This window comes from Miniopterus schreibersii (assembly GCF_964146895.1).
Source record: "Miniopterus schreibersii genome assembly, chromosome: 11".
Taxonomy (NCBI): domain Eukaryota; kingdom Metazoa; phylum Chordata; class Mammalia; order Chiroptera; family Miniopteridae; genus Miniopterus; species Miniopterus schreibersii.
Window position 1 is genome coordinate 4,097,311 of NC_138111.1, and position 19,775 is coordinate 4,117,085.

The 19,775-nt window shown below is 58.4% G+C and overlaps 2 protein-coding genes across 2 annotated transcripts; one reads left to right on the forward strand and one right to left on the reverse strand.

Moving 5' to 3' along the window:
• Nucleotides 1-17: 17 nt before the first annotated feature.
• CACFD1 (calcium channel flower domain containing 1) lies at nucleotides 18-10,873 on the forward strand. Its single transcript, XM_081151588.1, has 5 exons — nucleotides 18-275; nucleotides 3,812-3,884; nucleotides 5,274-5,399; nucleotides 8,254-8,361; nucleotides 8,854-10,873. Exons 1-5 carry the CDS (start codon nucleotides 155-157, stop codon nucleotides 8,942-8,944), a joined length of 519 nt encoding a protein of 172 aa, XP_081007714.1. The 5' UTR covers nucleotides 18-154; the 3' UTR covers nucleotides 8,945-10,873.
• A 243-nt stretch (nucleotides 10,874-11,116) lies between these two features.
• On the reverse strand, nucleotides 11,117-18,878 carry SLC2A6 (solute carrier family 2 member 6). The gene is made up of 10 exons (XM_081151581.1): nucleotides 18,704-18,878; nucleotides 18,038-18,215; nucleotides 16,755-16,961; nucleotides 16,007-16,106; nucleotides 15,242-15,453; nucleotides 14,680-14,832; nucleotides 13,912-14,020; nucleotides 13,325-13,510; nucleotides 12,942-13,087; nucleotides 11,117-11,951 (listed from the first exon to the last, which is right to left on the reverse strand). The coding sequence occupies exons 1-10, from the start codon at nucleotides 18,805-18,807 to the stop codon at nucleotides 11,796-11,798; spliced, it is 1,551 nt and encodes a 516-aa protein (XP_081007707.1). The 5' UTR covers nucleotides 18,808-18,878; the 3' UTR covers nucleotides 11,117-11,795.
• Between the last annotated feature and the right edge of the window lie 897 nt (nucleotides 18,879-19,775).

Below are 19,775 nucleotides of genomic sequence, written 5' to 3' on the forward strand. Positions count from 1 at the left end.
CCCCGCCCCCTATGCTAATAAGCTCGAGCACCCCCTGGGCTCCAGCCCCCCCGTGCTAATAAGTGGTCGCCTTCCCACAAGGCAGCGCGCCGGCCGACGCGGCGGGCTCCGGAGCCCTTTGTGCGGGCGGTGGGCTTCGCCGCCTGGCGGCACCATGAGCTCCTCGGCCGGGGCGTCAGCGGAGTCCCTCAGCTCCGCGCCGCCCGCGGAGGAGGAGGGCATGACATGGTGGTATCGCTGGCTGTGTCGCCTGTCGGGGGTGCTGGGGGCCATCTGTGAGTACCGGGTCCGGGCGGGGGGCGGCCCCTCAGCCCACTGCGCATGCGCGCCTCCGCGGAGAGGGACTTTGGGGCGGGGGTCTCCGGGCACGCGCGGGGCGGGGGCTGAGGCCGGGGAGACGGGCGGTGGGAGCGGCGCCCCGCTGTTGCTATAGTTACCGGCCGCGGCCTGTGCCTCTGGGTTTCCCCGCTGAGCTGGCAGCTCTGGGGATGTTCCGGGAGGGACCCTAAGGCCCGCGGGGAGCGCCGGGCTCGACGCGGCCCCGGGCGTGGGGACCGTGCGGCCCGACTCCGAGGGTGTCCGGAGGCTGCGGCGAAGCCGGCTCTGCCCGGCCCCGACGCCCCGTCACCTGTTGACTCGGGCGTGGGTGGGGCATAGCCGCCCTTTCCCTTGGGCGAAGGTTGCTTGTCAGTGGGGCGGGTGTTTCCTGAGGGCCGGGTGGTGAGCTGAGGGAGGCAGGTTCCTCGCTTGGAGGCCAGAGCGTTCCCTTTGTTGTCAATTCCGCCTCAGCCACCTTTCCTCTCCCCTCCTACCCCCCAAAGTACCCCCCCCACACACACACACCCGGATCTCAGGCGTGTGGGAGTCAGGCCGACTTAGCACAGGTCCCCAGAAGAACATAGGTAGGAAGGCAGCGTGCTAGGACAGTAAGGTAGAGATCGAATGGCAGGCCTTCCAAAGGCAAATGCCAGTCCGTCTGAATAGTCCCCCTCTCCTGCTGCCCTCAACCCTGAATGATGGGAGCGGGAGAGGGCAGGAGGTCTAGAAAGGGAGCCGGGGCCTGGCACAAGGGACTGGGGTCCAGGCAGGGCAGACCCTGATCGGACCTGCCAGGAGGAGAAAGTTTCGAGGGTCCCGGTCCAGTCCCGCCGGCCCCCCAGCTGGGTGGAGGTAGTGCAGGGTTGGGACTTGGCTGCTCTGGCAGGGCAGGCCCTGAGCCAGAGGCGGCAGTGGGACGGGCCCTCCCCTCCCCCAAATCACCAGAGGTCCCCGGGTCCCTGTCACTGCATGTTTCTGACTTTGTTGGAGAGACTGGTGGGCTCGGGGTCAGGCCTTAGATACGATCCTCTCAAGTTTGATGAGCTGCTTCCCTGGCAGATCAGAGTTGGGGTGCTGTGGGGCATGACAACGGTCAGTGGGGGAGAAAGGAAAGATCCTGACTGGCCCATAGGCCCTCATCCTGCTGACTCCCTGGTTAACCCTGGCATCCCATGCAATTCTGTGCTTCTCAAAGGGGGGTACCTGGGCCACCCCCAGGAGTTCATGGCGTTAGGGCTACAAATGGAGCTGCAGGAGAAACGTGTGGCATCGCCCTGAAATGTGTTTCACCTGCAGGTTTGGGGGGAGGTGATTGTCATGTGAACACCAAATAACAGTTAACTTTTTTTTTTTTTAACCCTCACCCGAGGATATTCTTTCCATTGCTTTTCAGAGTGGAAGTGGGGGGGGGGGAGGGAGGGAGAGAGAAACATCAGTGTGAGAGAGACACATCAATTGGTTGCCTCCCGCAAGCACCCTGAGGGGGGCTGGGGATCAAGCCTGTAACTGAGGTACGTGCCCTTGACCGGAATGCAATGGGCCCTTCAGTCCGAGGGCCAGTGCTCTAATCACTGAGCAAAATCAACCAGGGCTACAGTTGAATTTTGAACAACACAGGTCTGGACTGCATGGGTCCACTTAGACGTGGATGTTCTTCAGTAAATATACACTAGGCCCTCTGTATCCCTGGGTTTTGCATCTGTGATTCAACCAACCATGGATGGAAGAAACAGTGTTTTCTATCCATGATGGGAATCCACAGATGCAGAGGGCCAGCCACGCTATTTTATATAAGGGACTTGAGCATCTGTGGATTTGGGTATCCACGGGGGTCCTGGAACCAATCTCGATGAGGGATGACTGTAATGTCTTTGGGGAGTTAAAAGTTACAGTCAGATTTTCAATTGTGTGGGGCTTGGCTCACCTAACCCCTGCGTTGTTCAGGGGTCAACTGTAGTCTATTTCAGGGTAGAATGCAAAGGGTGCAGGAGTTTGAGAGATGAAATCAGGGTTGTGCTTCTGGCTGGTCCCCTGGGGGTAGGGCTGCCCTCCTCTACGACCCTACCCATTACCCTGGGTCTTAACCATTCTCTGGAGGCAGTGGCTTGGGAGGAGAGGGTTGCATAGGACACCTCACTCTCTTAGCTCGAGTGTTGCAGACTCTGGGGGGACACCCTCCAGTCCTTGATTGTAAGGGACTCCTGGCTGGGTTGAAACCTGGCTATTGGTAGTGCAGTGGGGGCAGGGTTGGCATTGGAGGCAAAGTGCCAGCTGCAGCAGGAAGTGTGGGTTGCTGCCAGGTGAGACAGGCTCAGCTGACAGAGCAATGTTGTCTTGCGGGCACTCAGCATCCATGGCTCTGGGTACCTGGCGGCCTGAATGTGTTGTGACACGCCAACGACAGGCACTGCCTTTTTAGTAGACAGAAACTACGTTATCTTAGGAGGTCTTGGGAGGCACACAAGGCAGTCCCATTGCAGTTTGGGCTCACTTCATCTGCGCTCCTCCTCCATTACCTGCTGCCTGCATAGGGTTACAGGGAAAACAGCAGGATTCCAGGTGCTGCAGAGCTCAGGTGCACGGGAGCTATGCAACTTTAATGAACTGGTGTCTGATCACTGCCTCAGTGGGCCCTGCACCAGTGACGGCCCAGGCTGGGTCCCTGGCTCTGGCTGGCAGGCTCCCGGAATTTTTGGTGAAGTTGGGCTACATGCTGTGGGTAGAGGAGGGAGGCGAGTGTGGCAGACCCTGCCCATAGGGTGCAGTCGAGAGGGATGGGCAAAGCTCCACATTTGGGGCATCGGAAAAGCCACTTTCAGGGACAGAAGAGGATGCCCCCCTCCCCAACGTGACCCCTTGCTGTTTCAGGGATGGCTGGGCTGGGCTGTGGAACTGGCCTGTGTGCAGGAGGGAAAACAGGCCTGAAAGGTGAAAAGAACACAGCTAACCAAGGTCACTCAGCTGGTGTGTAGGTCAGAGCTGCACTGTGACCCAGCTCTGCCTGTCCTGGTTTCTGTTCTGAGAGGGAGCCCTTGTCACAACCAAAACCCAAGCCACATTTTCTGAGTCGGAGGACTTATGTGGCAGCCCTGTGAGTGGGGACACCTGCCCTGGAGAGACTTCTCTCTGTCATCCAAACCATCTTGTGAGGGGGGTATTGGTACAGTTGGGGTCTAGAGGGCAGGCTCCTTCATGTCCTGGAATAGAGAGGGTGAGAGGCCCCTGCAGCCTTGCTGAGCTCTGAGAGCCAGCCACACCCTTGCTATGTGGCCTGGGCTTCACCTGTCTGAGCCTGTGTCCTCACCTGTGACAGGGAGCAGTTATGTTCACCTCAGATGGCAGAGGGGAGACTTCTAGGTTCTGTGAGAAGAGCCAGGCATGGGGTGTCGGAAGGTATTCTTGTGATGTCACATGCCGTCTCCCCAGGTGGCCTTCCCAGCAGACCCTGTCCCTTCCTCTCTGCTAATTCCTTCCCGTGTCTCTTGCTTTCAAGCTTGCGCCATTTCCGGCTTTTTCAACTGCATCACCATCAACCCTCTGAACATCGCTGCGGGCGTGTGGATGATGTAAGTAGCCATGTGCCTTTCCTGCTGGCCTATTGACAGGCCACCATGCAGATCTCCACCTCCTCCGTGCCACCGTGTTCAGTTTTCCTGATTTCCATTAGGGCCAGGGCCAGAACGCCCTCCCAGGCCTTTACTGGGTGTAGGTCCCAGGCTACAAACATTTGCCTAGTGTCTGCAGAGTCAGACTCTGTGGGCACCACATCCACTGCCATGGGCCTTGCCCCTGGGAGCTCCCAGGCCATCAGGGCCAGCTGACGACTGCTTTGAAAGGATGGTTTCTGATGGGTTGCAGTCAGGTGCAGGATCAGGAGATCCAGCTCAGAGGTGGGCAAGCAGTGCTGGCCACAGATGGAGTAGATCAGAGTTGGTGCAAGATCAGGCATTAGCACGCCCCAGATGAATTTCTTGCCTACCCCCTGCTACGGTAGTTTGATCCTGTTGGAAGGGAAGGGAGGGATGAGAACTGGCCAGTGCAGCTCTGGCAGTGTCTGACACCACCCCAGGCACATGAGAAGTAGCTGTGCACCAAGCATGGTCTGTGTCTTCATGGGGCTTGGTCTGGGAGGAGCACAGAAATGGACAAGATGTGGTCCCACCTTCAGGGAACTCAGGCCAGTGCTAAGATCTGGGGCTTGCTGTGGTGGGGGCGTGGAGATCTGTGCTGTCCAGAGGCATAGGGACAGGACCAACAGGGGAGAGGCACTGGACCCTTGGAAGGGAAAGAATTGGCCAAGCATGGGTGAGGGTCAAGTTGGGAGGCCTGGCCCATGTGGGAGGTTGGAGGCGAGGACAGTGTGAGTTGTGTAGACAGTTCCTGCTCTGGGGGACACAGGCTGGCTTTGGGGGTGCCCTGAGCCTGTATTTCTGTCATAAGAGGGTAACCAGGAAACTTTCCCCTTGGCCTGGAGGTGGGTAGAGGGTCCAGGGTCTGTGACTGTGATGTAGTCACAGAGAACACGAAGACTGAAGCATCACCCTCAGTCCCCGTGGCTTAGCTGTCCCCAGCCTGGGCACGGGGCTGCACCAAGGGCTTGCTGAGTTCCCTCCTCAAGTGTGGACTTCCCTTGGGTGGGGCTGCATCAGCTCTCTGCCCCTGCTTGTGGGCAGACTGACCTGCTCCCACTTTCCCGGTCCATGTGCCACTGGGGATGCTGGTGAGAACAGCAGCAAGTGCTACCCGATGAGGAGCTGGCTGCGGGCTTCTAGCAGTGCCGTGGCCTGGGGGGTCTTTTTCCTCCTTCAGAGATGGGAAGGGTCAAGGGAAGATCCAGATTCTCCCCTCAGGAGCATTCAGTTCAGTTAGGGGGACACGTGGGGGACAGTGGGGAGTGGGGAGACGCTGGCAGAGACCAGTCGGTCAGCTGCGCTCCCCTCCCGCTTGCTCTCCAGCATGAACGCCTTTATCCTGCTGCTTTGCGAGGCGCCCTTCTGCTGCCCCTTCATTGAATTCGCCAACACGGTGGCTGCGAAGGCGGACCGGCTGAGCTCCTGGCAGAAGGCTGGCTTCTACTGCGGGTGAGCGGGTGAGGGGCCATGGGCAGGGCCCTGACTTAGTTCCTATGCTGCCTGCATGGTGACCTGAAGGGTGGTGGCGGCACTGGCCAGGGGTAGGGGGACAGATGCCCCCAGTCACTCGGTGGAGGTTTCGCCTGGGATACCTTTGGGCTCATCACGGTAGCTGCTATAGGATGGGACCCACTGCCCAGCTATACAAGGTTCAGACATGAGCCACACATACCTTACAGCATCACGTGTAGTAAAGTGAGAATCTCCTGGCCCGTCAGTCAGGATTGTTGAACGCATTCTAGTACATTTGTGTGCCAAGTGTCCACGTAGCCCTTCCAGAATGTGGTCGAGCTAGACGTCCCAATGTGAGGGGAGAAACACTGCAGATGGAATGCACCTCCCAGATACGCTTCTCTGCTGCGTCCTATCTCACAGCCAATTCAGTATGTTGCGCTCCACGGCTGAGTCTTGAGAGGAGCTAACTGCACGGTGTGTTTCATCCATAGAAGATTCCAGAGTAGTGCCTGGTGCCTGGGAGGCTCTCTGCAGCTTCAGGCAGCAGCAGCTGCAAAAGTTATTACCTAGATTATCTTTAAAGGTAAACACCTCTAAAGGTGTTTCAAAGGTTCTTGTTTCAAAGGTTTCTTCCCCTCCTGGAGGCCCAGCCATTTGGACGGAGCTTGGCTGTGTGTCCCTTTCCAGAACCATCTGTCCTGAACCTAAACTACAGGATCACAAAACACTGTGCATCTTTGTGTCCTTGGCCCTGATCTTTATTTTTTTAACGTATTTTTAAAATGTCAGCAGTCATATATTCATTAAAAATAATTTGGGAAATAGAGAATTGTTGCCTGAAGCCCTGCTCCCTGTTAACATTTTGATGTGTGTCTTCAGGCATTTTGTTAAACCTGTTTCTTACACAGGTATAACCATAATAAGTAAATTTATATCCTGCTTTTTAAAAATTAAATGTCATGATATAATCATTTTCAGTATTGCCACAGGGACTTCCTAAGATCACTTTTACTGCTAGGAGTATTTCTCCAACTGGACATGCTCTTCTGCATTTGTAAACTGTGGTCTAAGGCAAGTGTGGTGAACTTCTCTAGACCTTTCTTTGTTTATAGTGATCTCCAAGGACAGATGTCCAGGTGTGGAGTTACTAGGTCAGAGGGCACGATCCTTTAGAAGGTCTCTGCGAGTGACTGGACTGCTTTGCAACGAGGAGCTTATCTGCTTTCTCCCGTCCACCCACCAGCGCTCTGCACCATTTCCACATTCTGTCTCTTATCTGAGAAGGCAAATATTTTTCCATGTTTTTATTGGTTGCATTTTCTTTTTTGAAAATGGCCCAGTTTGCTTTTTACCTATTCGCATCTTAGTGTTTCACTTAGTAAGTTCTATTGGTCTCTATACTAAAGATTTCTTAATCCTTTGTTAGATTTCCTGCAAATATTTTTCTAGTTTGTTGTTTGCCTTTAATTTTATTTTGACGGACTGTCCCCGTTTTTTTTGTTTGTTTTTGTTTTTTCTGTTATTCTTTTATCACTTAGAAATTTTATACCTACAGTTGGTCTTTGAAGAACCCAGGGGTTAGGGGATACTGACCCCATGCAGTCAAAAACCCACATATAACTTGTGACTCCTAGAAACGGAACTAATAGTCTACTGCTGACCCGAAGGAAGCCTGATTGGTAACATAAAGAGTTGATTAATACATATGTTGTCTGTTATAGGCATTAAATACTGTATTCTTACAATAAAGTAAGCTAGAGAAAAAAACATTAAAATCATAAAGAAGAAAATAAAATGTAGGTACATTTACAGTGCTGTACACATTTATTGCGTATGTATGGACCTGCACAGTTCAAACCTGTGTGTTCAAGGATCAGCTGTATGGTAACTGACCTCAGGATCACACGCCCAGCCGGATTGGAAATCCTGGCAGAATTCAGTTGGTCCGGCCCCATTCTCCCCACCAGATGGCTGCAGGCTACTGTCTTGTCTCCTCTGTACAGGGCGTGTGTGGGCAGGGGGACGCACGGGCAGCCTCGTCCAACAAGTGGCAGGACAGAATGCTGGTCCTCACGTCCCCATACATTTTCCTGGCTTAATTAACCTCAGTGCCACTGGTCTGGAAATCTTGCCATCAGGGGTTAGCCCCATGGATACTTAAGCCTGAGTGGACACCTACCGCCAGGTGGCGTCAAGCTGTAGTTGGGACTGGACAGAGGACTGAGCCAGTTAGCTGCTGGTGCCAGGAACCTTGGAACGAGACTCCGTGCCTTACGCATTTTAATCTTTGGAACCTTTCTGGTTGACATAGGGCTGGTTTTACTGCGCTAATACGAGCCAGCATTTAATTAGTGCCTATGCTGTTCCAGGCATTGTGTTAACTATGTAACATGCCTTACCTGCCCTTGGTCAATTTCGAGACCTCTGAGGTTTGATCCCCATACCACAATACAGAGACTGAGCCTTAGAGAAGTTAAGCGACTTGTCCACAGTCACAAAGCTAGTAAGGGACTGAACTGACACTAGATTTTCTGATCTTCCTGTTTTTATAAACAGGGGATTGGGCCATCTCAGTGCTGTTTTAACCCTTTGTGGATCACAGACCTTTTAAAAAATCTGACGATAGCTTTGAGTCCCCTCCCCAGAAAATACACAGAATTGGGCAGACGAGTTCTTGGGTATTGGAGGGCTTAGGAAGGCTGGCTGTGAATCTCCGTCCCAGCTGGTTTCCCGGGATCCTTCCTGTACCTGATGGTCTGAGAAGGTGGTGGGGGTGAACCAGGGAGGACTGGAAGTGGTGTGGTGGCTGCAGGGTGGGCATGCCCCTTGACCTCTGCTTCTCCCCCAGGATGGCCATCGTCCCCATCATCACCAGCCTGACCCTGACCACGCTGCTGGGCAATGCCATCGCCTTTGCTACCGGAGTGCTGTACGGACTCTCTGCCCTGGGCAAAAAGTGCGTTTCTACTGCGGGAGGGGTCTTTATTTCCAGCCTTCTGAGTCTCCGTGAGGAAGGTCTGGGAGTGGCCCTTGGTATCCATTTGTGGAAACAGGCACAGAGGTTGTCAGTGATTCATCATTATCATCAGGATGATCAGCTCCAGGGAGTGAAAGGAGAATTCATGAGGCCTCCTGTTGGCTCAGTCTTGCCTTGTCAGCCTGTGACAGGGATGGCAACAGGGCTTGTGAGACCCTCTCCCCATGCAGGGCCCCCACCTGGCACTGCCCTCTCACAGGGCCCGGCACCCAGGCAGCCTGTGCCACTGTGAGAGGTGACAAGACACGTCTTTGCCATCCCAGCACCAGGCTCTCTGGGGAAACCTGAAGGCCCAGTAGGCCCTGCCTGCAGGTCATGGCAGGGTCACTGGCCAGGAATCAGGTAGTGGCTCGGAGGGCTGTGTGCCTGGGGTCTGTCCGCACTGTGACGCTGACTTGCTCTCTTCCCCAGGGGTGATGCCATTGCCTATGCCAGGATCCAGCAGCAGAAGCAGCAAATGGATGAGGAGAAGCTCACAGATACCCTGGAAGGGGATCTGTGATGCGGGTCGGGTGACCGCCCCCCTCTCGCCCCTCGGGTTCTGTATAAGCAAGTTCAAGGATGGGGCCTGAAGCATTGACCCCGAGGGACAACCTGGAAGAGGAGCTTTTGCCTGGCTCCCATCAGCTTCTCTGCACCTGCCCCCACCACTGGAGTCCTCCTGTCTGCCCCCCTCCTCAGACTGGCATCTCCTGGCCCTGAGCTGGTGCAGAGGTGCTGGGGAGAGGGCACTGGGGAACTGAAAGCCTAGGAGGAGCTTCCCCTGGTGACGTTGCTCCTGTCTCCAGGTGGGAGGCCTGGACATTAGCCAGAGTGAGCCTCCTCAGCAATCCAGGTAGGAGAGCCTCTGGTAGGCTGAGCCACCTGGGCCCATCTCTGTCTGCCTACCATCAGGGTAGAGCAGTGTCTGGAGGGCTGTCTGTTGTCGCCCATGACCCCTGGCCACTCTGTCCCCCGTGGGAGCCCACAGTGCAGCCACAATGCTCCTGGAGCACCTGGAACAGCAGCTTTGGCCGCAGCCGGACACTTGGGTGGAAGTGCCTCCACGAGTTCCCCGGAGCCTTGGACAGACTGGTTCAGGACACTTCCCAAGGGCCTGGCCTGGGCTCCCAGGCTCTTCCCATCTCTCCCTCCCCTGGTGCTAAGGAAGTGGGTAGTCCTGCCCTGTCAACAGCTGCTGAGCCCTGTTAAGAGAGGCTGAGCTATGGTATTCCTGCAGACCTGCTCCCAGCCTTTTGAGAGCTGGGCACACTGCTGTCCCCACTGCCCTGAGTGCTAGCCCATCAGGGAGCAAGACCTAGGTGGGGGACAGGGAGTGTGGAGAGCTGGTGCCCAGGGAGCGGCCCTCACCTGTACCCTCATCTCCCCCAGTTTCCTTCCACACTCGTCCCTTTCTTCTGCCCCATGGCCTCAGCCCACTGGCCTGATTGCCTGGCTGGCCCTCAGGGGTTAGGCATGTCGGACAGGGCCTGGCTGAGCCCAGCAGCACTGGACAGAAATGGGCTGGCATGGAAAGTGCTCCACTGGGGCCCAGCTCCTGCTCTCCCTCCTCGAAGGCCCCCAGGCTGGGCTTGTTCAGAGCTCAGGGGCCCCTCTTGCTATGTTGAAACCAGCCCCAGGGCTGTGCCTGGGTCTTGGCTTCCTAAAGGGACTTTTCATCCCCTTTTGAGGCTGAGTGTGGCAGGCATTGTCTGCCCTAGGGACACATCAGTGGGTCCCAGTCAGCAGCATCCCCCCAGCAGCCCTCCAGGGATCCTGACCAGGCTGAGCCCCAGGGCCCTGCAGTGTGGCCGGTGTGTTGGGACACGTGCCTTCAGGGGTCCTCTGAGGTCACCCTCAGGCCAGTGCTGGGTTCAAAGGGCTGTGGGCTCCAGGCCTATGGTATGTGTGTGCGCATTTGTTGGGTGTGTTTTCTCCCATGTGTGCCGTGAATAAGACCTGTCTACCTCCCAGAAGGAGCAGGGGTCCTCCTGCCCCTCTTGGCTCTTCTTATCCAGGAAGGGGATTCGGGTGTCACTTCAGCCCCCTCCTGCCCATTACAGGGACCTCGCTGATGGGTTTCCACCCTATAGGAGAGGTTGGCTGTGCATGGCAAGGAAGATTGCACCTGTACCCTGTGAGGAAATTGGGTGGGTAAAGGGCGGACTGTAGAGTCGGACACACAGGTGGCAGGGCCCTCCAACCCCTCCCTCATGGGCCAGAGCAGGCAGGTCACTTGCCCAAGGTTCCCAGCGAGTCTAACGAGCAGTCCTGTAGTGGGTGACCCTGTCTCCCAGTGGGAGTCTTGCCTTGCAAGGAACATCTGTCCAGGTGGCTGAGAGCCGGGCCACAGGGCCCACTCCTGCCTCCATGTGTCTGACTCTGACTTCTGGTCCTCATTTACTCTGTGTTTACCTTAATTTGTGAGCAATAAAGCCTGGTGGTTTGTTTGCTCAATTGTGCGCTCTGCCTTAAGTGGTAGGGACGCCCCGACCCCACACCAGCTGAGCAGGGAATGGCTGCCATTTTATCGGGGACCTGCTGTGCCGCCAGCCTCTTGCCTGAGGTCCCACAGCTAGGAAGAGTGGGCAGGGCTGACTCCATTGCCAGGCTGCCCTCACAGGCTGCCTTGAGCCTCTGCCTCACTGGGGATAGGTCAGGGTGGCAATAAGGGTGTCCACCTGGGACAGCAGGCCCTGGCAACCATGGTTAAAAATGTGGGTCTAGCCTGGCCATTAGGGGGGCTCACCTACCAGAACTCCTTCCTCTGGAGGGTCACAGCCCAGTTTATTTTTATAAATAGGGGGTACACCGTTTGTATCCAGGAGCAATGGAGCCTCCTGTTCCCAGATGTCGAGCTGGTGCAGGAGTTAGTGTTTGTGCTGGGTCCAGAGCCCAGCCTGTGGGAGTCTGGGACATTGCCCGTGGTGTCTGCAGCCCTCAGGTGCAGATTTCTGCCTTCCCATAGCCAATGTGCTGGATGGCAGTCAAGTGACTGGAGCCACTCCTCTGCCTCCAGCCATCTGTCCTCATCACAGTCCTCTGTGGGAGGCATCCAACATGTATGAGGAAGCACTTAGGCCTGAGGTTGCCCAGTGTGGCCTTGTCCCCTGTGGTTCATGGCTACCTCCTCTTTGGGTCTGTCCTGGCTGATATGTGAGCAGCACCACAGGCTGCCTGAACTGAGGCCAAGGCTGGATGGTGCTGCTGGCTGTCTGGTGCCGGAAAGTGCGCTCTGGGGGCCTGTCGTGCTTCTGGCCGGTGCTATGTGGCTGGTGGCAGGTTGCTCCTGCTTGCTGGACTCCTGGTGCAGGTTAGTGACCAACACAAAGGCCTGGCTGCCAGTGGTTTGGCCCCTTCCAGAGGGACCCTGACTAGTGCAGGAAGGACCTCCTCCCGGTCCGGAAGAAGGACTCGATCTGCTCCAGCGAGCGGCCCTTTGTCTCCGGCACACAGCAGCCAGTGAACACCAGGTTCAGCAAGCAGATGGCAGCAAAGAAGAAGAAAGGCACCTGGAGGCCGAAGGCGTTCTGGGGGTGGAGAGGAGGTGCCTGGTCACACGGGGACCAAGGGTCCTTCCTTCCCCACACGAGATTCCTGGGCCCTGCTAGCATTAGCCAGCCTTGGGGGGCCTCCACCTACTCTGTCCTCTACTCAAGACCTCCCAGGGCTCCCCACACCCTCTAGCAAGAAATGTAAAGGCCTTAGCGTGGCACTCGCCCTGGAGGTCTGCACCCAGCCTTCCTCTGGTACGGGCCCTAGGATTTCCTTCCTGCCCTGAGGACTCACTCGGAGCCTGCCCTGGCCTGGGCCAAATGGCCTCAGCCTCGGCTCAGGCACCCCTGTCCCCCACCCAAGTGCCTATCTTTTCCGTTTCAGCTGTTCCAAGCTCCTGCCTGCAGGGAGCCTGCTACCATAGCCTAGGAGCTTGCGCCTGCTCTCCTGGGACACCCTCCACATCTTCCCGCCCCATGCCCATCTGTGCCTTTGCTGGGGCTGTGAACACCCTGCCTTCCAGCCATCTCACCCATTCCAGGGCCCCAGTCCTGCCTGGCCCTGGGTAGGTACCCCCAGCGCTGCCCCATCAGATTCTTCCGCCTGGGAGCTGGGAGCTGGGGCTCAGATGCCATTGGCTTCAGGGCCAGCTGGGCTTGGAACCCATTGGGGGGGGGGGGCATTAAGCCAGGCAGGAGCTGTGTGTGTGCGCGGCATATATGATACCACACGTGGGCTGGCCAATAGGGCACGCTGTAGAGACCCAAAGTGCTCAGGCAGAGGCCCAGCTGCCCTGGAGGGCGATAGTGCAAGATGGTGCAAGCGAGCGGGGTAGCTTCCCCCTGGGAAGTCAGCTGACTTCCCAGCAGCTCCCCAGCTCCTCCATCAGTTAATTGTAGTGAAGGGACCTTCGCTGTATGGGCTTCAGTGGAGGGGATGGGTGCTGATCTCTTAGAGGACACAGTAGAGAAACCCTCAGCACAGCCCCTGGCAGAGGCCGCAGGGCCCAGGTCCCCAGCACTCACCACCACCAGCAGGAAGGACTTGGTGAGGGCGAAGGCCGTGAGCCAGCTGACCAGCACGCAGAGCCCCGAGGCCACGCCACGCGCCCGCAGGGGCAGGATCTCAGACATGAGGAGCCAGGTGATGGGCCCCCAGCCCATGGCGTAGCCTGACCAGAGAAGGCAGAAGGGGCAGCTCAGGCCCCACCGGGGGCTGGCAGAGACCTCTTCTGTCTCCCCTGAGCTGCTGAGAGACCCCTCCCCAACCATCCCAGACAACCCAGGACAGCAGCGCCCCACCCACAACACAGCCATGTCCCCTACACCCCACCCACATGACAGCCCCTCCTTCCCTGGCCAGCAGCCCCCCAAACTCCCCACCCCCGTGGAATCACTGCCACACCTACCCATGATGAAGAGCATGGTGGCCAGCAAGGGCACCAAGGTGAGGTAGTTGGTGGGTGTGGCCAGGGGCTGCTCTGTGCCCCCCAATGGCACACTCTCGAGGCCCATGGTGCTATTGGGGGTCAGAGGCTTGGGAGTGAAGTGGACGTACAGCCCCAGTGTCAGGTTGGCAGCAGACATGATGGAAGCTGTGGACAGACAGGTGGCCCTCAGGGGGGCCAGGACCCTTTGAGCCGGCTGCTCCTTGGAAGCTCCCTCCATAGAGCCAATCCATGTGGCCCAGTTCTCATTCAGGCCACCGTCATGGCCCGTCTGTGACTGGTCACTTCCACTGAGTGGCAGGCTCCCATGCCAACTGTGTTTGGGCTTCCTGCACACCCACCAGGATGGATCAGTGGGCTGTTTGCTCACAGAAGCACCAGCAGGCCTTTCTGGAGCAGCTGGTGCATGCCAGGCCCTATGCCAGGTGCTGGGGAGGCAGGGGCCACCAGGGCAGGTCTGACCCAAGCCTCCTGGAGCCCCCAGGCACAGGGCACCCACCTCAAGGGGCACAACACATGGCAGCTGCTGGAGAGATGGCGAAACTCACCTGAGACGAAGAGCAGAACCTTGCGGCCAGCCAGGTCCATGGTGAGAGCTGCGATCAGCACGGACAAGAGTCTCACGGCCCCCACAATGGCTGCGTCATCCTCAGGGGGCTGCAGAGAGGCAGCCACTGGGGCTGAGGGACCCCGGCCTGCTGCTGCCATCCCACCCATCCCCGCAAAGCACTGCAGGGCCCTCAAGCCCCAAGCCTTGGCCCCAGCTCCTTGGAGCACTGAGACACCGAGCACCTACTGTGTGCCAGGCGCTTTCTCTGGTCACCCGCCCTGGCCTGCAGGGCCTCTCAGGCAGGGGCGCAACTGCCATGCCCACCTCTGAGCTGAAGATCCAGTCGTGACAATGACAATACTGGTGGAGCTTGCTATGACTAATCAAATCTCATCTCTCTCTGAGCCCAGGACAGGCAATGAAACCACATATCTCTTATCTCCATTCTGCAGAGGAGGAAGCTGAGGTCTGGGGGCAGGTGACTGCCTCAGCAAGAGGCAGATGCTCTGAACCTGGGGCCCACGGCCCCCAAGCGGTCTGCATTTCTATAAAACTGGTTTTCTTTGTAATCCTATACACTTTAAAGCATGTAAGCTTCACTCGCAAACGTTACTCTGAGAACGGGGGTGCATGGCATAGAAAGTTTTGAGTCCCTGGCGGTCTCCACTTGCACGTGCACCTTGACACAGGGTGCCGAGCAGGTGCTAGGTAAGGGACAGTGAGAGTGCCGAGGCTGAGAGGCGGGGTGTGGGGGCTGGGCTCTCACCAGCAGGACAGCGGTGCTATTGAAGATGGGCTGCAGGTAGACAAGGATGGGCGTGATGCCGGTCAGCTGCTGCAGGAAGCGCATGAGCACGGAAATGGCGATGGGGCGGTACATGTGGGGGTCCCGAGCCTCGGCCCACGACATGCGGCTGCTCTGGAGACACAAGGCCAATGCTGAGGTGGCTGGGCCAGCCCCTCCAGCAGGGGCCACCCTGCCCTGGACTGCACAGAGCTGGGCAGACTCTCTTCTACCCTCCTCCAGGAGACTACCCAGGCCACGGGGCAGGCTGGAGGACCCCTGCTGGAACCCCAGGCCCCAGGATTAGCTGTGGGCCAAGGCAGATTTCTGCGTGTCAGTATCTCTGGGTCGCTAGGCATCTCCTGCCCGGACTGCATGCTCTGGGTCAGGTGCTCTGATGCCTGGAGGTGGGAATACTGGTATCTCAGTTTTCCGGGAAAAGCAAGTGAGACTCAAAAGGCCTGGTGACTGGCCAAGGCCACACACAGTTGTGGGTGTCAGAGGTGGGTGTGTGGGGCTAGGTGCCTCCCCCCATTCCCCGCACCTGTCTCTGGACGTTGTCCTTGATTTGCTGGAACTCCCAGCGGATGTCGGCATTGGCCCCACGCAGCCAGGCCAGCGCCTGCAGGGCCTCTGCGTCCCGGCCCCGTGACAGTAGGAAGCGTGGCGAGTTGGGCATGAAGCTGAGCAGCAGGATCATGATGACCACAGGCCCCTCCCCGGCCACAGCCAGCCAGCGCCACGGCAGCAGGAGGCCTGGGGGTGAGGAGGGAGGACCTGGGGTCCAGGCTGGACGCAGAGCCCCCTCCCACTGGGCCACTGAGCAACCTCATCTGCCCTCTAGGGCTAGTCCCAGGGCCGCCTCCTTTGGGAATTCCACACTGATTAGCCCAGGCCTCTGTGCTCTAGATCAGAAGGGGCCACAGCAGGGTGATGGAGGGGAAGCCTGAACGAGCAAGACCCTGGGGCCTCTGCCACGAACCCCCCAACCTCAACCAGCTGCGCCAGCCCCTTTTCTATGTGGACTTCCCACCTAAGGCTGCTTGATGGAAGCATTCTGTTGTCAAAAGACAGTTTCAGACTCCTGGCCTGAAGAAGCCCTCGCTGCCCAGGTAGGGTGGGGCCTGGTGATCAGAGAGGGACAGGAAATTGCCTGGAGACACACTGCATGGTGGCTGCAAAGCCAGGTGTCTTGCCTCCCAGCCTGGAGCTCATCTGGGGGCACATCCCTTCCCTTTCTACCGCGTCTGCTTAGGACACCCTGTGACTCCCCAGCCTGCACACAGGAGGTGCTCGGCGCTTGTCTTACCAAGGGCATAGAGAGACAGCGATCCGAACACTGCCATGAGCTGGGGGGTGGCCCCCAGAGCCCCACGAACACCTGGGAGAGCAATCTCAGACACGTACACCTGCAAGACACATCACCCCCCACCCCGGCCTTTGGTGAGAACGCAGGGGCCTGGTCAAGATGGCAGAGGTGGCCCCGGTGATCCTTAGGAAGAGGGAAGTGGGGTTTCTGGTGGGTTTCTTGTCCTGATCATGACTCACCTCATGACCTCTCTTGGGCCTCAGTTTTCCTAACTGTTAAGTGGGCAGAAGCACTCAGCTCAGCAATGGGTAGTGTGAGGTTGGGAAGTGGGAAGTCCAAGAGTACCCAGACTCCACTCTGCTTCCTGCAGCAGTCCTCACCCCCTGCTGGGTTTGCCTTAGCCCCTTGTCAGTGTGTGGGGAGTGGTGGGTAAGACTTAGGTTCCAGTGATGGGGCAGGGCAGGGACTTCCTTTTCCTCCCTGTTGCTCAATGTGGATTTTCTCCAACTGAGTAACATGTCTGACTGTCAGGATACGGGGTAGAAAATTTGTGGAGTCAGTGGGGGGCAGCTGGGGACATGGGGACAGGTGTCTCTGAAATTAGCAGCGCTGGTGGAGGTGAGCTGAGGTTCCCTGGCAAACATATCCCCGTTGACCGGTGGACTTGGAGGCCAGGAGCCTTATCTGACGGTGCTTAGCACATGACTGAGACAGTGAGGGGACCTGGGGTAGACAGTCCTGGCCTTACCGGGATGCAGGCAGCTGTGAGCCCCCCAGCGAAGCCTGTCAGTGTCCTCCCCAGCAGCAGCATCCAGAGGCCGCGGGCACCTGCCATGAGCGCATAGCCGGCTGCCGAGGGTACGGCCGAGAACATGATGCTCAGCTTCCGGCCCAGGAGGTCGTTGAGAACCATGGCACTGAGGCCCCCAGCTGCAGCACCCAAGGTGAACACGGACTGTAGAGAAGGGGGCAGGGCAGACATGTCTGGGCACCCAGCATCCCCTCTCCCCATTGGAGCCTAGAGGCAGCTGCTTTTCCAGGCTAGCTCTGGGAGCCTGGGCTGCAGGACTCAGGCCCCGAATGGTAGTGAGCCTCTCATCTAGAGAGGTGTACAAGCAGCATGAAGACAACCATTTGTTAGGGATGCCACAACAGGGAGTCCTGCTCTGGGGAGGAGGTGGGGCCACGTGCCACAGCGGTTCTGTCCAGCCTGACATTTAATTGTCTAATATTGTAACATAGCAGATGGGAGGATTCTGTGATTCGAAGCTCCTGGGATTTTAAGATTTGGGGGTTCTTGGATTTCCTGTGCAGTATAGTGAGTAGGATCCAGTCAGTGAACTGCGCATGTTGCTTAGTCTATCCGAGCCTTAGTTTCTTCAGTTGTACTATAGGAAGAGTGGTGGCAGCCACCCTCAGACGGTTGGCCCTGGAGTCAACCAGCTCTCACGTAAAGCACCGAGCATGCACCTGGCACATAGTAAGTGCTCAGTACCCAGTGGGTATACTATCTTAGCTAGTATGTTGTAACTGCAAATTTGAGGCTACTAAGATTGTAGTTCTAGAATCTTCAGACTCTCCAGGCCTGTGCTCTTCCTCTCCATAAGCCCCCAATGTGTCCTGGACCTCCTCACTCCTGCCAGGGCCTCTTTCCACGGGCACCTGATGTCCCAGACCCCCCACATCCAGGGAGGTGTCTCCTCTGCTGTGACAGCCCAGCTCCACGTGTGGGGGGTCTGGGGGAACCTCAGCCTCTCTCAGCCCCACTGGGTGGAGACATTAAGGGATGCCTCCCCACTTGCTCCTTCCCATGCCCTCTCCAGCGGCTTTCACTTCCTCTTTTTTCTTCAGAGACACCACTGGGCCTCACTCCCCTCCTCCACCCCCAGCCTGGAGAGTGTGGGGAAGGGCGGACTTGGCCCCTGGAGGGGCTCTAAGGCTGAGCGTTAGGAGGGTTCCTAGCTGGGGACAGATCTCAGTGGGACCCTGTGCCCCTGCCCTGTTCCTACGAGCTCAAAGTATGGCCCTTACCCCGAACCAGGATGCCTGGGTTTTGCTCAGACTCAGGTTTGGATCCAAGGAGTGCTCCAGGGCCGGGATCACAGGGGACGTGTAGACCAGGGCATAGCCGAAGCTGAAATTGCCCAGCACAGCAGCGAAGGTAGCCAGGAACACCCTCTTGTTCTGTAGGGCTCTGGTGGTAGTAGGGCTGGGGCAGAGAGATTGGGGCTTTGAGTCCTTCCTCCCGAGTCTGCTGCCTTTCCTGAGTACAACGGCTGTCCACTCAGAGGGCAGTGCTGGGGAGGGCTGGGTGGAGGGCCAGCGAGATCGGCACCTCCCCAGGGTCTGAGTGCCAGTGCCCTTGGGAAAACCCCAGGGCATGATACAGTCCCCACAGCCCACGGTTGTGGCTGAGACACGCTTGGTTTCTGCTCTCAGCTTTGCCACGCCAGGCCTGCTGTGTGACCTTAGGCAAGCCCTTAGCCCTCTCTGGGCCTCAGGCTCCATCTGTGCCAGTTGCGGCCTGGGCCCGGTACTGGAGGGCGGGGAGGGGGGACACACAACCAGCTCCTTAAATAGGACTAGTCTCTCTGAGGCAGGAGGGGACCAGATGGTCCCTTGGTGGCCACTCCCGGGTAAGAGGCCCAAGACAGAAACCAGCCCCCACCCGCAGCCCCCATGCCCAGCAGCTCTCACCCGACCCGCGTACTCTCCCCCGGCGACGGGGACCGGGACGGGGGCGGCTCCTCCGGGAAGGTGTCGTAGTCCCGGCCCTCGGCTCCCAGCAAGGGCTCCTGCATGGCCAGCCTCTGCCGTCGCCTGCGCAGCCCGCCCGGCAGCGTCGGGATGCAGGGCCCCGAGCATCCGGCGGAGCCCGCAGCTCCGCCCCCTGGCCGCGATTGGCTGCGGGGCGGCCCTGCAGAGTCGGCGCTGGCCAATGGGCGGCCGCGAGGGCGCGGATGCTCGGATGCGGAGCGCCTCCGGGTTTTCCCGGTGCGTGCTCGGGCGCGGGGCGCGGGGTGCGGGGTGCGGGGTGCAGAGCTGGACCAGGGCCGCCGGGCTTTCCCGGCGCGTGCTCGGGCGCGGGGTGCGGGGTGCAGCGCGCGGGGCGCAGCCCTGGACCAGGGCCGCCGGGCTTTCCCGGGGCGCGGCCTCGCGTGCCAGGGGCCGGGCGCAGCGCTAGGGCGGGGCGGCTGGGCTTTCCCGGGGCGCGGTCCGAGCCTCGTGCGCCCCTGGAGGCCCGGGGGTGGCCCTGAAGGAAGCGGCTAGACATTCGTGTGGGTCCTGGGGACAGAGCCCCTGCCGACGCCTCCGTGTCCATGTCGGGGTCTGAGCCGGCTAACAGCACGGGGGTGCAGAGCGCGCCCCACCTTGGGGCTCAGCCCCTCCAGGCAGCAGGAAACCGAAGCCCCGAGAGGCAAAGCGTCTCGCCGAGGTCACACAGCGAGCTCGAGTGCGCTGCCACAGGAAGGCCGTGAGCACCGCCTCGCGCTCGACTCCCTCCCCCCGCAGGGCGCCCCAGTCGCCGCCGCGTGGCTCCCTTTCCTCCCGTGACCGCGTGAAATCAGGCTGAGCACCCGGGACCGCGAGGGTCTGTGGGGTGAAGGCAGAGGGAGGAGCGGGCGCCGGCTCCAGTGCGCCACGCGTGTATTTCCCACGTTTCTGGTCTTTTCTGCTTGCAGGAATAACTTGGGCTTGTTGGAAGCTCCAGGTAATAACATGAAATTTAAAATGAAAATTCCCTGGAAAACCATTCTCAAAAAAACAC

What these genes read in the sequence shown, in the direction of transcription:
- CACFD1 (XM_081151588.1), top strand. Translation starts at nt 155, where the DNA reads ATGAGCTCCTCGGCCGGGGCGTCAGCGGAGTCCCTCAGCTCCGCGCCG. An exon ending in AAGGCTGGCTTCTACTGCGG is followed by an intron (nt 5,400 to 8,253) that starts GTGAGCGGGTGA and finishes CTTCTCCCCCAG; the next exon opens with GATGGCCATCGTCCCCATCA. An exon ending in CTCTCTGCCCTGGGCAAAAA is followed by an intron (nt 8,362 to 8,853) that starts GTGCGTTTCTAC and finishes TCTCTTCCCCAG; the next exon opens with GGGTGATGCCATTGCCTATG.
- SLC2A6 (XM_081151581.1), bottom strand. Translation starts at nt 18,807, where the DNA reads ATGCAGGAGCCCTTGCTGGGAGCCGAGGGCCGGGACTACGACACCTTC. An exon ending in GGTTCTGCTCTTCGTCTCAG is followed by an intron (nt 13,511 to 13,911) that starts GTGAGTTTCGCC and finishes GTCTGTCCACAG; the next exon opens with CTTCCATCATGTCTGCTGCC. An exon ending in AGTCCTTCCTGCTGGTGGTG is followed by an intron (nt 11,952 to 12,941) that starts GTGAGTGCTGGG and finishes CTCCACCCCCAG; the next exon opens with AACGCCTTCGGCCTCCAGGT.